The 13,762-nt window shown below is 51.6% G+C and overlaps 1 protein-coding gene across 1 annotated transcript in view; it reads left to right on the top strand.

Annotated features, from left to right (window-relative positions):
• PKD1L2 (polycystin 1 like 2) overlaps window positions 1-13,762 on the top strand; it is a 131,948-nt gene that overhangs the window by 96,074 nt on the left and 22,112 nt on the right. Inside the window, exons 34-38 of the mRNA XM_008064977.1 lie at window positions 2,876-3,013; window positions 5,559-5,744; window positions 8,523-8,850; window positions 11,203-11,336; window positions 13,570-13,697. Of these exons, the coding sequence (XP_008063168.1) occupies window positions 2,876-3,013; window positions 5,559-5,744; window positions 8,523-8,850; window positions 11,203-11,336; window positions 13,570-13,697 (914 nt within the window). The remainder of the gene's footprint in view (window positions 1-2,875; window positions 3,014-5,558; window positions 5,745-8,522; window positions 8,851-11,202; window positions 11,337-13,569; window positions 13,698-13,762) is intronic.

Raw genomic sequence — 13,762 nt, 5'->3', positions numbered from 1 at the left:
GCGCATGCCTGTAGTTCCAGCTACTTGGAAGACTGAGGTGGAAGAATCGCCAGAGTCCAGCAGACAGAGGCTGCGGTGGCCATGAACATGCCACTGCACTCCAGCCTGGGTGCCAGAGTGATACGCCAACTCAAAAAAAAAAATTAGAAATAAAAAAATAAGGCCAGGCATGGTGGCTCAAGCCTGTAATCCCAACACTTTGGGAGGCGGAGGCAAGAAGACTACCTGAGCTCAGGGGTTCGAGACCTCTTCTCTAGCAAAAAATCAAAAAATAAGCCAGGCGTGGTAGTGCACGCTTGTAGTTCCAGCTACTTGGAAGGCTGAGGTGGAAGGATCGCCTGAGCCCAGTAGGTTGAGACTATGGTGGCATGAGTGTACCTCTGCACTCCAGCCTGGGTGACAGAGTGAGATTCCAACTCAAAAAAAATAAAATAAGTAAAAATTTTCCCAAGACAAAGAGAAATTCTTCTCCAAAAAAATACTAGCCTCCAGACCAGTTAAATATTCATTCAGTCATTCTTTGGCAATTCCTTGGGGAGCACTGGCTGTGTGGCAGCTCAGGAACGCTATTTGCATAAAATTCACCCATGTAAGTGCACGATTTGCTGATTTCAGCAAGTGTGTAGGGTTATGTAACCATCACCGCGATCCAGAGTTAGAGCAGCTTCGTCAACCTGAAAGGTTCCCTTGTGCTCTCACGCCCGTTGGAAGTCAATCCCTGCTCCCAGCCCCAGCCCCAGGGAACATCACTGACTGGCTGGGACAGGTCTCTGCCCTTGAACAACTGATCTGGGGAGATGGCGAGAAGCAATTTCAATGCACAAGTAGTCAAATAAATGTAAAATATTCCAAGAACTAGGGTTGGGGAAGAACAAAAGAGTCAGGCCTCTGTGGGGATGGTCCCTAGGCTGTCTCATGAAGGATGGGGAAAGGGAAGGATCGCACACTGGGCATGTGAAAAGGCCCAGAGGCAGAATAGAACTTGTCATCTTTATAGCTGGAGCATGGTAACTGGGAATGGTGAGAATGGTTCAAGATGGAGGAGAGAGGTGGGTGAGAAGCAGATCGTGTGGAGCCTTGCAGGAGCTGAACAATGCTGGGATGTTGGAGGGCTTTAAATAGGGGAGCAGGGCTGGGCGTGGTGGCTTATGCCTGTCATCCTAGCACTTTGGGAGGCCGAGACAGGAGGATCGCTTGAGCCCAGGAGTTCAAGACTAGCCTGGGCAACACAAGTCTCCATCTTGATAAAGAAACTAATAAATAGGAGAGCGGCATGCTATGTTTTGTGATTTTTCGAAAGATTACTAGCAGGGTGTGATGGCGCATCTGTAGTCCCAGCTACTTGGGAGGCAGAGGCAGGAGGATCCCATGAGCCCAGGAGCTGGAGGCTGCAGTGAGCTAGGGCCATGCCACTGCACTTCAGCCTGGGCGACAGAGGGAGACCCTGTTCGGGAAGAAAGAAAAGGAATGAAGGGAGGAAGGAAAGAAGGAAGGAGATAGTGGTTGCTCTTGGAGACAAAAGAATCTGAGTCGAAAGTAGAAATGGAAATGGCTGGATGTGGTGGCTAACAGCTGTCATCCCAATACTCAGGGAGACCGAAGTAGGAGGACTGCTTGAGCACAGGAGTTCAGGACCAGCTTGAAGCCAGGCATGGGGGCTCATGCCTGTCATCCCAGCACTTTGGGAGGCTGAGGTGAGAGGATTGCCTGAGTCCAGGGGTTCTAGACCCGCCTGGGCAACTTGGCGAGACCTCGTCTCTACAATAAACAAAAAAAATTAGTCAGGTGTGGTGACGCATGCCTGTAATTCCCGCTACTTGGAAGACTGAGGCGGAAGAATCGCCGGAGCCCAGCAGGTTGAGGCTGCAGTGGCCATGAGTGTGCCACTGCATTCCAGCTTGGGCGACAGAATGAGACTCCGACTCAAAAAAAAAAAAAAAAGACCAGTCTAGGCAACATGAGAGCCCATCTCTACAAACAATTTTTAAAAAATTAGACAGGCATGGTGGCACCCACCTGTAGTCCCAGCTACTCGGGAGGCTGAAGTGGGAAGATTGCTTGAGCCCAGGAACTGGAGGCTGCAAAGTGTCATGATGGTTGCCCTGGGCAACAGAGGGAGACCTTGTCTAAAAATTGCCCACCCTGAGCAACAGAGTGAGATCCTGTCTCTAAAAATAAATAAGTAACTTGGGGATCTTTTTTTGAGTCAGAGTCTCACTCTGTCACCCAGGTTGTAGTACAGCGGCATGCTCACAGCCACTGCGGCCTCGGCCTGCTGGGCTCAGGCGATCCTTCCGCCTCAGCCTTCCAAGTAGCTGGAACCAGAGGCACGCGCCACCACACTCAGCTAATTTATTTATTTATTTATTGTAGAGAAGCGGTCTCACCAAGTTGCCCAGGCTGGTCTTGAACCCCTGAGCTCAGGCAATTCTCTCACCTCTGCCTCCCAAAGTGCTGGGATTACAGGTGTGAGCCACCATGCCTGGGGATGGGGAAAATTTTTTTTTTAATAAAAAAGAGGATGCTTGGAGCTAGATGGGACAGGAGTTTGAGACACTGGTCACTTTCGTCCTTGAATTCATCCAAGTTTCAGTAGTGTCAGGGCAGGCAGTCTAGGGAGAAGTAAGCTGTCTGCGGGGGAGGGAGGGAGGGCAACGTTTGTGCTTTGAGTCTGGGAGTATCCTCTAGGTGAGGAAGGCACACAGGGCCCTGGGCCCTGGAATGGTGTGGGCAGAGGTGAGGCAGGGAAGATAGACTTGGGAAATGGTCCCCAAGGAAGAGGAGCACAGAGCCTGTCACACCAGCTGAGAGAGGAGACTTCTAGCTGCAAATATCCGACCACTTGGGGGCTACCCTGATGTCCTTGTGTCCACAGACCCCGATGCCTTGTTCCGGGCACGAAGGAACAGCAGCAGGGATGTCTACCAGCCGCCTCTCGCCTCTGCCATCCAGAAGATGAAGGCCACCCGCCTCAAGGAACAGAAAGCCTTTGCCCTCATCAGAGAAATCCTGGGTAGGTGGCCTCCCAGCTTGTGGGCTTGTGACACCCGCCTTGGACAGACACACACACTGCACTGTCCTGGATAAGTCCCACACTGCTTCTGGGCCTCAGTTTTCCTAGGTGTTGGCACCCCCCCAGCTTCTCCCCAACACTTAAAATTCTTTGGATGGCTAGGCGTGGTGGCTCAGTCTATAATCCCAGCACTTTGGACGACTGAGGTGAGAGGATTGTCTGAGCCCACGGGTTCAAGACCAGCCTGGGCAACTTGGTGAGACCTCATCTTTACAATAAATCTAAAAAATTTACCGAGCATGGTAGTGCATGCCTGTAGTTCCAGCTACTTGGAAGGCTGAATTGGAAGGATCGCCTGAGCCCAGCAGGTTGAGGCTGCAGTAACCGTGAGTGTGCCTGGCACTCCAGCCAGAGCAACAGAGTGAGACTCTGACTCAAAAAAAAAAAAGAAAAAATATCCTTCAGTGGCTCCTAATGGCCCTCAGAACAAAATCCAAACCCCTTCGGGGGGTTCCACCCGGCTCAAGTGCCCGCCTTCGGCTCCTGTGCCCAAGCTGTGGTCACACTGGCATCTAAACGCGGTGCCCTTTCCTGACCCTGGGCCCCTTTCTGGAGCTGTTCCACCGCATCTGCCCTGAGTGTGCTTGGCTCTCCCCCTCCCCACCTTTTCTTCTGGTTAATCCCTTTTATTTGGGGGGACGGCGTCTCACTCAGACACCCAGGCTGGAGTACAGTGGTATGATCATGGTCTCGACCTCTTGGGCTCAGGCAATCCTTCCGCCTCAGCCTCCCCAGTAGCTGGTACTACACACCAACACACCCAGCTAAACTTAAAAAAAAATTTTTTTTTTTGAGTCAATGTCTTACTCTGTCGCCCAGGCTGGAGAGCAGTGGCACGCTTATGGTCACCCCAGTGTTGACCTGCTGGGCTCAGGAGAACTACAGGCGCACACTACTACGCCCGGCTATTTTTTTTTTTTTTTTTGATATATTTTTTAGTTTTTGATATATTGCAGAGACGAGGTCCCACCAAGTTGCCCAGGTTGGTCTCAAACCCCTGGGCTCAGACAATCCTCTCGCCTTGGCTTCCCAAAGTGCTGGGATTACAGTCTTGAGCCACTGGGTCCGGCAATTTTTTAATTTTTTTTTTTAGTTGGAGCCTCACTCTGTCAGTCAGGCTGGAGTGCAGTGGCACACTCACGGCTGCCCCAGCCTTGACCTGCTGGGCTCAGTTAATCCTTCCACCTCAGTCTTGCAAGTAGCTGGAACTACAGGTGTGCGCCATTGCCAGCTAATTTTTTGATTTAACGTGGAGACGAGATCTTTCCATGTTGCCCAGGCTGGTCTCGAACCCCTGGGCTCAGGCAATCCTCTAACCTCTGCCTCCCAAAAGTGCTGGGATTATAGGCATGAGCCAGTGCACTCAGCTAATTTTTTAATTTTAATTTTTTTAATTTTTATTGTAATCTCACTCTGTCGCCCAGGCTGGAGTGCAGTAGCACACTCATGGCCACCACAGCCTCGACCTGCATTTATATATATATAAAATTAGCCTGGGCAACAGAGTGAAACTCCAACTTAAAAAAAGAAAAAAGAAACACTTTCATAGCACAAACCCTGTGCCAGCACCATTATAAATGCTTTTTTTTTTTGAGTTGGAGTCTCACTCTGTTGCCCAGGCTGGAGTGCAGTGGCACGGTCCCGGCCACCACAGCCTCGACTTGCTGGGCTCTGGTGATCCTTCCGCCTCAGCCTTCCAAGTAGCTGGAACTACAGGCTCGCACTACCATGCCTGGCTAATTTTTGATTTATTGTAGAGACACGATCTTGCCAAGTTGCCCGGGCGGGTCTTGAACCCACAGGCTCAGGCTGTCCACTTGCCTCGGTCTCCCAAAGTGCTGGGATTACAGACTGGGCCACCAAGCCGGACCATAAATGCTTTTAATATCAACTCATCCCCTTGCCAGGTGCAGTGGCTCACTCCTGTAATTCCAGCACTTTGGGAGGTGGAGGCAAGAGGATTGCCTGAGTCCCGGGGTTCAAGACCCACCTGGGCAACTTGGTGAGACCTCGTATCTACAATAAATAAATAAATAAAAATTGCTGGGTGTGGTGGCGAGTGCCTGTGGTTCCTTGGAAGGCTGAGGCAGAAGGATTACCTGAGCCCAGTAGGTCAAGGCTGCAGTGGCTGTGAGCGTGCCACCGCACTCCAGCCTGGACGAGAGTGAGACTCCTACTCAAAAAAACCACAACCAAAAAAACGTATCCTGTTGTCACAACCCTGGTCATAGAATTATTATCTCCACTTCACAGATGAGAAGCGTGAGTCGCAGAGGAATAGAGTCACTTGGGAAAGGCACTTAGATAGGAAGCGGCAGAGCTGGGATTTGAACCCAGGCAGGAGTCCCCATGGGCTACAACTTTGCTCCTCTCTGCTGCCTCTCTAAGAATTGGTTCCACTGTCACCAGAGGAGCAAGGGGCTTGTCTGTGAGGACTTGGTGGGAGTCGGGGGTCTTGCCTGACCACGGGCTGTCCTCTCCCCAGTGTACCTGGGCTCCCTGTGGATGCTGCTGCTGGCGGCCTACGGGCAGAGGGACCCCAGCGCCTACCACCTCAACAGACACCTGGAGCACAGCTTCACCAGAGGGCTTCCAGCCGTGCTGGGCTTCCGAGAGTTCTTTGAGTGGGCCAACACAACTCTTGTCAACAACCTGTACGGTCATCCCCCAGGTGAGTGCCCCAGCCCCGGCTGGGTGTCAGCCTCCTCATACTGCTCCTGCCTAGAGACACATGGGGAATTGTCAGCATCAGCCTCATAAAACCGATAACCCACTGACAGGGGTTATGCCAACACTTTGGGAGGCCGAGGCAGGATGATCACTGAGGTTAGGAGTTTAAGACCGGCCTGGACAACATAGTGAGACCCTATCTTTATTTTTAAAAAAATTTTTTAAATTAGCTGGGCATGGTAGCGTGCACCTGTAGTTCTAGCTACTCAGGATTGCCTGGGCCCAGGAGGTGGAGACGGCAGTGAGTTATGACCATGCCACTGCACTCCAATGACTGTAGTTCCAGCAACTTGGAAGGCTAAGACAGGATTGCCTGAGCCCAGCAGGTTGAGGCTGCCGTGGCTATGAGCATGCCACTGCACTCCACCTGGGTGACAGAGTGAGACTCCAACTCAAAAAAAGAAAAGAAGCTGGGCTCGGTGGCTCAGCCTGTAATCCCGCGCCTTTGGGAGGCTGAGGTGAGTGGATTGCCTGAGCCCGCGGGTTCGAGACCCGCCTGGGCAGCAAGACCTCATCTCTACAATAAATTCAAAAATCAGCCGGGCATGGTAGCGCGTGCCTGTAATTCCGGCTACTCGGAAGGCTGAAGGGGAAGGATCACTGGAGCCCAGCAGGTCGAGGCTGCGGTGGCCGGGAGCAGCCACTGCACTCCAGTCTGGGCGACCGAGTGAGACTTCAACTCAAAAAAAGAAAAGAAATCCAATAACCAAAGCACTAGATAGTTTGAAGAAGAGACCCTCAGAAGGCTGTGCATACACATGGGTGCCTGGCCCTCCCCTGATGCAGATGGAGAGTGTGCTAAATGAGAGAGAACTGAGCATGGATCAGCAAGACCAAAACACTGTTCCAGGCAGCAGGAAGAACATGAGAAAAGCCCAGTGTGACACACCATAGCACATTCTTGGAATCTCAAAGCATGGAGTGTGGCCAATGTGCAGGATCCGAGTTAAGGACCAGTGAGAGGCCAAGCAGGAAGAAGAAACAGGCCAGCACGTGGAAGGTCTCTCCTCAAGAAAAGGAGGGGCCACTGAGGGTCTCTACACAAAGGAATAGCATAAACCTGGGGTGAGAAGACTCACTCTGCAGCTGGGTAACATAGTGAGATCTCATCTCTTCCAAAAAAAAAAAAAAGACCGAGCATGGTGGCTCACGCCTGTAATCTCAACACTTTTGGAGGCCGAAATGAGAGGATTGCCTGAGTCCATGGGTTCAAGACCAACCTGAGCAACTCGATGAGACCTCATCTCTACAATAAGTCCCCCAAAAAAAAAATTAGCCAGACATGGTGGCACGTGTCTGTAATCCAGCTACTTGGAAGGCTGAGGCAGAAGGATCACCTGAGCCCAGCAGATCAACGCTGCGATGGCCATGAGCATGCCACTGCACTCCAGCCTGGGTGACAGAATGAGACTCCGACTCAAAAAAACAAACAAAAAAAGACTTCTCCAGGCATGGTGGCACATGCCTGTAATCCCAGCACTTTGGAAGGCTGAAGGAGGATTACTTAAGCCTAGGAGTTCGAGATCAGCCTAGGCAACATAGTGAGACCTCATCTCTACAAAAACTAAAAAATTAGCCAGACGTGGTGGTGTGCACCTGTAGTCCCAGTTACTCAGGAGGCTGAGTCAGAAGGATCGCCTGAGCCCAGGAGGTTGAGACTGTGGTGAACTGTACTCATGCCGTTGCACTCCAGTCTGGATGACAGAGTGAGACCCTGACTCAAAGAAGAAAAAAAAAAGAAAGGAAGGAGAAAAAGAAGACTCACTCTGGAAGCTGGAGGAGAGGATGGGCAAGTTAGGATATTGAGAAGACAGGCTGGGGCTGGTGGAGGGACAAGGGACCATGGTGATGGAGAGGAGACGGGTACATAAAACATGGAAGAGGTGGAATGGATGGACGCAGGGTGGGAGGATTGAGGGAAAAGCAGGTGGGTGACTGGGTGGCGGGGTGCCACTTCTCAAGGGAAGTTATGTTGGGGGTGTGGCAAGTCCCAGGTGGAGAGGCAGCAGGGTCACGTGGATGAATGCAGGCTGTGATTGGCCACAGTCTTCTCTTGGCTGTGTCTATACTGGAGTTCACTTCAGCATGTGTGCCAGGGAGCCCGGAATGTGTTAAGAAAACTTCGAGTTGGCGCTGTGGCTCACACCTGTCATCCCAGCCCTTTGAGGGGGCAGAGCTGAGAGGATTGCCTGAGTCCGTGGGTTTGAAACCAGTCTGGGCAACTTGGCGAGACCTCATCTCTACAGTAAATCAAAAAATAAGCCGGGTGGGGTGGTGCATGCCCGCGATTCCAGCTACTTGGAAGGCTGAGGTAGAAAGATTGCCTGAGCCCAGCAGGTCAAGGCTGCGATGGCTATGAGTGTGCCACTGTGCTCCAGCCTGGATGAGTGTGAGAGATTCTAACTTAAAAAAAAAAAGAGCAAGACTCGGTGGCTCAGCCTGTAATCCCACGCCTTTGGGAGGCTGAGGTGAGTGAATTGTCTGAGTGTCTGGGCAGCGAGACCTCATCTCTACAATAAAATCACAAAATCAGCCGGGCGTGGTAGCGCATGCCTGTAATGCGGTTACTTGGAAGGCTGAGGCGGAAGGATCACCGGAATCCAGCAGGTTGAGGCTGTACTCCAGTCTGGGTGACAGAGTGAGACTCCAACTAAAAAAAAAAAAAAAAAAAAAAGGATGACTTTGATGCTAGCCTTACCCACCTGTTCTTTGTCTTTAGGCTTTATCACCGATGGGAACTCAAAGCTGGTTGGCAGTGCACAGATTCGCCAAGTGAGGGTCCGGGAAAACTCTTGCCCTCTGGCCCACCAGCTGCAGGCCTCCTTTGACGGATGCCGTGCACCCTATTCCCTGGATGTTGAAGACTTGGGAGACTATGGGGAAGGTTGGAATGCCTCCGCCCTCAATCACAGCAATGGCTTTCCCCGGGCTTGGCAGTACCAGAGCCAGAGCCAGCGTCGAGGGTATCCCATCTGGGGCAAACTCGCTGTGTACCGGGGAGGAGGCTACGTGGTCCCCTTGGGGACTGATCGTCAAAGTGCGTCAAGGTAAGGCTAACTTGATTCATCTGCAGCTGAGTAATGTCTTTTGCTGGAGTCCATGTCTGATCGGAGAATGCAGCCTTCTGAACAGGGCTGAGCCAAGTTCATCCATGACATCGTGGGAAGGGCTGGGGGATTCAGAATCATTCAGGTCATATTTTCAGGCTCCTAGAAACTTTGTCATTTCAGAGATGGAAAGGAAGTTCCTCCCCTGAATTCTCAGCCTGGTTGCCTCTGCTAGAGCCAGTCCAGAGACGGGGAGCTCACTACCACACACAAAAAGTCCACCATTAGGAAAGAGGAAAATGGCTAAGGTTCTATCAAGAATTGTAAGATTTTACCCTACCTGTAAGCCCACAGACTGACCTGTTACTGTTTCTGTTTTCTTTTTTTTTTTTTTGAGTTGGAGTCTTACCGTGCCACGCAGGCTGGAGTGCAGTGGCACGCTAATGGGCACTGCAGCCTTGACCTGCTGGGCTCAGGCGATCCTTCTGCCTCAGTCTTCCAAGTAGCTGGAACTACAGGCACACGTCATCACGCTGGGCTAATTTTTTTAACTTATTGTAGAGATGAGGTCTCGCCAAGTTGCCCAGGCTGATCTCGAACCAATAGGCTCAGGCAATCCTCTCATCTCTGCCTCCCAAAATGCTTGGATTATAGGTATGAGCCACTGCTCCCAGTCTTTTACTGTCTCATGGATGCTGGGAGAAGACACAAGATTCCTGGGTCAGAGACAAAAGATTGCATTCCTCATAGCAAAAGCTGTATGAGAACATCACATCAGTTTGGGTCCATTTCTGTCAAAGAGCCATGATAGACGCCTGCATGTGTCTACAGCACCAAGCTTGGAGCATTTGCTGCTCTTATAGCAGCATAAACAAACCTGATCTTTGTCAGAAGGAAGCTGTCAACCTCATTCCTGGAGGCTGCTCACTGCAAACCCAGCCCTGAGAACGGCCTGGGTGAATCACAGCTCCAGGACCTTGGATTCCTGGGATACCTAGTACAAAGGTGCAGGGGGCTGGAGCGCAGGACCCATGCACATAGACTCAACCCATTCTGGAGCTCAGAGCCCATGCAGACGGACTCTCTCAACCCACCCCGGAGACCCAGATCCCTAGATCTGCAACCCTGGCACTGCTCTTTCTAGCTGAGTAGCCCAGGCAAATTAGTGAACCTCAGTTTTCTCCATGGTATGATTATAGCACCCAGGTTGTTTGTGGTGGTTGTGATTCTCTGCCTAGAAACACAAGTAACAGGGGCCTCCTGAGGTTAGGGACAGCCCAGGAATAGTCTATTCAGAACAAGAGGCATTTTTTTTCCTGCTACTTAGAATGGCTGAAGATATTTTCTCTCTGTCTCTCTGCTTTTTTTTTTTGAATCAGAGTTTCACTCTGTCGCCCAGACTGGAGTGCAGTGGCATGCTCACAGCCACTGCAACCTCGACCTGCTGGGCTCAGGCGATCCTTCTGTCTCAGCCTTCCAAGTAGCTGGAACTACAGGCATGCATTACCACACCCAGCTAATTTTTTTTCATTTATTGTAGAGATGAGGTCTCACCAAATTGCCTAGGCTGGTCTCGAACCTGTGGGCTAAGTCAATTCTCTCACCTCGGCCTCCCAAAGTCCTGGGATTATAGGTGTGAGCCACCACACCTGGCCAAAACAGCATATTTAAAAATAAGCCCATCACGGCTGCACGTGGTGGCTCATGCCTGTAATCCCAGCACTTTGGGAGCAGAAAGGTGGCAGTGGGATTTGTTTGAGGCCAGGAGTTTGAGACCAGTCAGGGCAACTTAGGGAGAACTTGTCTCTACCAAGGTCTCTATCACAATGATTTGGAAGTGCTGGGGTTAACACCAACATAGATGAAGAAATCGAGGCCTGGAGCAGTTACTAGCTTGTGCAAGAGGCAGCCAGGATTTGAATCCAGGTCTCTCCACCACACCAGGCTGATAGAACCCCAGGAAATGGTCTCATGGGAGCTGCCTGCCCAAGAGGCCCTAAGCCTCTGCTATTCTATGATGTTTCTCTAACACCGAGGCTCTCAAACTTTAAAAAGCATCCGAATCCCCAGAGCGCTCATCAAAGCACATGTCCTGGGCTCCTTCCATAGTTTCTAACTCAGCCATTCAGGGTTGGGGCCTGAGAATCTGTATTTCCAACAAGTTCCCAGTCACTGCTCCTGGTGTGATCACACTTCGAGAACCTCTGCTCCAATGGCTGGGAGATCAGGGGTGCCTAGGAAGGAAAGCAGAGATGAGGAAGCTTAGACAGGAATCCCTGGTCACGTCGAGGGGCTGAGGGGACAGGGAGGTTCTATAGGCCGGAGATGTCCAAACGCCCCTCTTTCCCACAGAATTTTCCAGTATCTCTTTGACAACACCTGGCTGGATGCCCTGACCAGAGCCGTGTTTGTGGAGTTCACAGTCTACAATGCCAATGTCAACCTGTTCTGCATCGTCACGCTGACACTGGAGACCAGTGCCCTGGGTGGGCAGCCTTGCCTGGGACCCCTGAGGTGTTCTGGAAGTCCTTGGATGAGGGCTCTGGCCCAGCTGTGGCCGGCTACCCCAGAGCCAGAGCTCCAGAGCAAAGAGTTGTTTGGGAAATTGGGGGGTGGGTCTTGGTTCTCCTCACAGCTTTGGGTGTGCCTGGGTCCCCAAAGGCATTAGGGTCGCTCCAGGCTTCCTCCTTTGTCTTTCCAGCCTTGTCTCCCAAGGTTTCCTAATGAAGTCCAGTTAGGGTCCGGGCGCAGTGGCTCATGCCTATAATCCCAACACTTTGGTAGGCCAAGGTGAGAGGATTGCCTGAGCCCACGGGTTCAAGACCGGCCTGGGCAACTTGGCGAGACCTCGTCTCTACAATAAATCAAAAAATTAGCCGGGCTTGGTGCCGTGTGCCTGTAGTTCCAATTACTTGGAAGGCTGAGGCAGAAGGATCGCCTGAGCACAGCAGGTTGAGGCTGCGGTGGCCAGGAGTGTGCCACTGCCCTCCGGCCTGGGTGACCATGTGAGATTCCTACTCAAAAAAAAAAATCCAGTTAGGGACCAAAGGCAGCTTATCCACCGCCTATTCCTGAGCTTCCCACTCTGCTGGTGTTGGAGTGGGGACCGGACAGTGAGCAGTTGGGGAGGAGACAGGTGACAGATGACATCACCTAAAACAGTATTTACAAGTCATTCACCAATCCACGGTGAGAAGTACGTTTTATATCATAATCCAACACACATACACACCCACAACCCAGAAAAAAGTTCACAAATAACATTTACCTAACCACATGGGATGGGTGCTCATATTTTGTGTTCTATGATTTTTTTCTCCCCAGGCCCCTTACCCCTTTTAAAATGCTAACCACAATCCACTAAAAAGACCCCATCAACTTAAAGCCTGTTCAGTTAATGGTCAATTTGCCTGAAACCCAACATCCTCTCCATTAAATACCAAACTTTAAAAAACTGTCACACTATATATATATTTTTTGAAATTGGAGTCTCACTCTGTCGCCCAGGCTGGAGTGCAGTGGTACGCTCATGGCCACCACAGCCGCGACCTGCTGGGCTCAGGTGATCTTTCCGCCTCAACTTTCCAAGTAGCTGGAACTACAGGTGCATGCCACCATGCCCAGCTAATTTTTTGAGTTATTGTAGAGACAAGATTTTGCCAAATTTCCCAGGATGGTCTCAAACCCCTGGGCTCAATCCTCTTGCCTCTGCCTCCCAAAGTGTTGAGATTACTGGCGTGAGTCACTGCGCCTAGCAAATTACATTTTAAATTATAATACATGCCCCTGCTTTAAACAAATTTCAGAACTGTGTAAAGTGAAAGGCTTTTTTTCCCTTTGACTTGGAGTCTCACTCTGTCACCCAGGCAGGAGTGCACTGGCATGCTCCCAGCCACCGCAGCCTCGATGGGCTGGATGCCAGCAATCCTTCCACCTTAGCCTTCCAAGTAGCCGGAACTACAGGCACGCGCTACCACACCCAGCTGGTTTTTTGATTTATTGTAGAGACAAGGTCTCACCACGTTTCCCAGGCTGGTCTTGAGCCCACAGGCTCAGGCAATCCTCTTACCTTGGCCTCCCAAAGTGCTGGGATTATAGGCTTGAGCCACCATGCCCAGCCTGTGAAAGGCTTTCAGTTCCCATGGTCATTCACCACAGGGAATAGCTTTTTTCACATCCTTTTTGGGAAAGCATTTGTATATCTTTTGTTCTCCTGTTTCTAGTGGCCACCTTTTTGGCTTTTTCAATAACTTGTCCAAACCCACCCACTCCTTCCTGACTGGAGGGAGGGGGGGTTAGGGGGGGAGAGAGGGAGAGACAGTGAGAGAGAGAAGAAAGAAAATGACAAACTTTTCAAAGAAGGTTGACTGTCTAGGCAAATTGGCCATTAGGTGAACAACTCTTCAGTGAAGTGTCTTCAGATGAAAAGGTTTTCCACGAGCCAACCCGGAGTCAATTGTCATTGAGTAGGGGGCTTTGCTGTGGCTGCAGGTGGCTGCGCCCAGTGACCCCGCACCACATGCAGAGGGCAGGGGAGGCTCTTCCGTTGCAGCCCCTCGGTCCCTCTGCTGCGTCCAGTCTCTGGCCTCCACCACGTGTCCACGTTCAGTCCTCTGGGTCTTTGGGTCTGAGGGACCTTGTCCTCTCCTCGGCCCCGGCCAGAAGCCACAGCTCGGGCGGGCAGGCAGCCGGGGGTGAGCCGACGCCCTCTGCTTCCAGGCACCTTCTTCACGCACGCGGCCCTGCAGAGCCTCCGCCTGTACCCCTTCACCGACGGCTGGCACCCCTTCGTGGTGGCGGGGGAGCTCGTGTACTTCCTCTTGCTCCTCTACTACATGGTGGAACAGGTCAGGGGCGCTCTCGCGCGTGGCTCTGCGGCCGGGCGGGTGCAGGGGTGCAGGCGCCTCTCCGT

Source organism: Carlito syrichta, unplaced genomic scaffold (genome assembly GCF_000164805.1).
Source record: "Carlito syrichta isolate Samal-C Ts95f unplaced genomic scaffold, Tarsius_syrichta-2.0.1 Scaffold308119, whole genome shotgun sequence".
In the NCBI taxonomy this organism is placed as follows: domain Eukaryota; kingdom Metazoa; phylum Chordata; class Mammalia; order Primates; family Tarsiidae; genus Carlito; species Carlito syrichta.
Note: the sequence above shows the minus strand (reverse complement) of the source record. Positions and strands in the feature narration are given on the sequence as shown.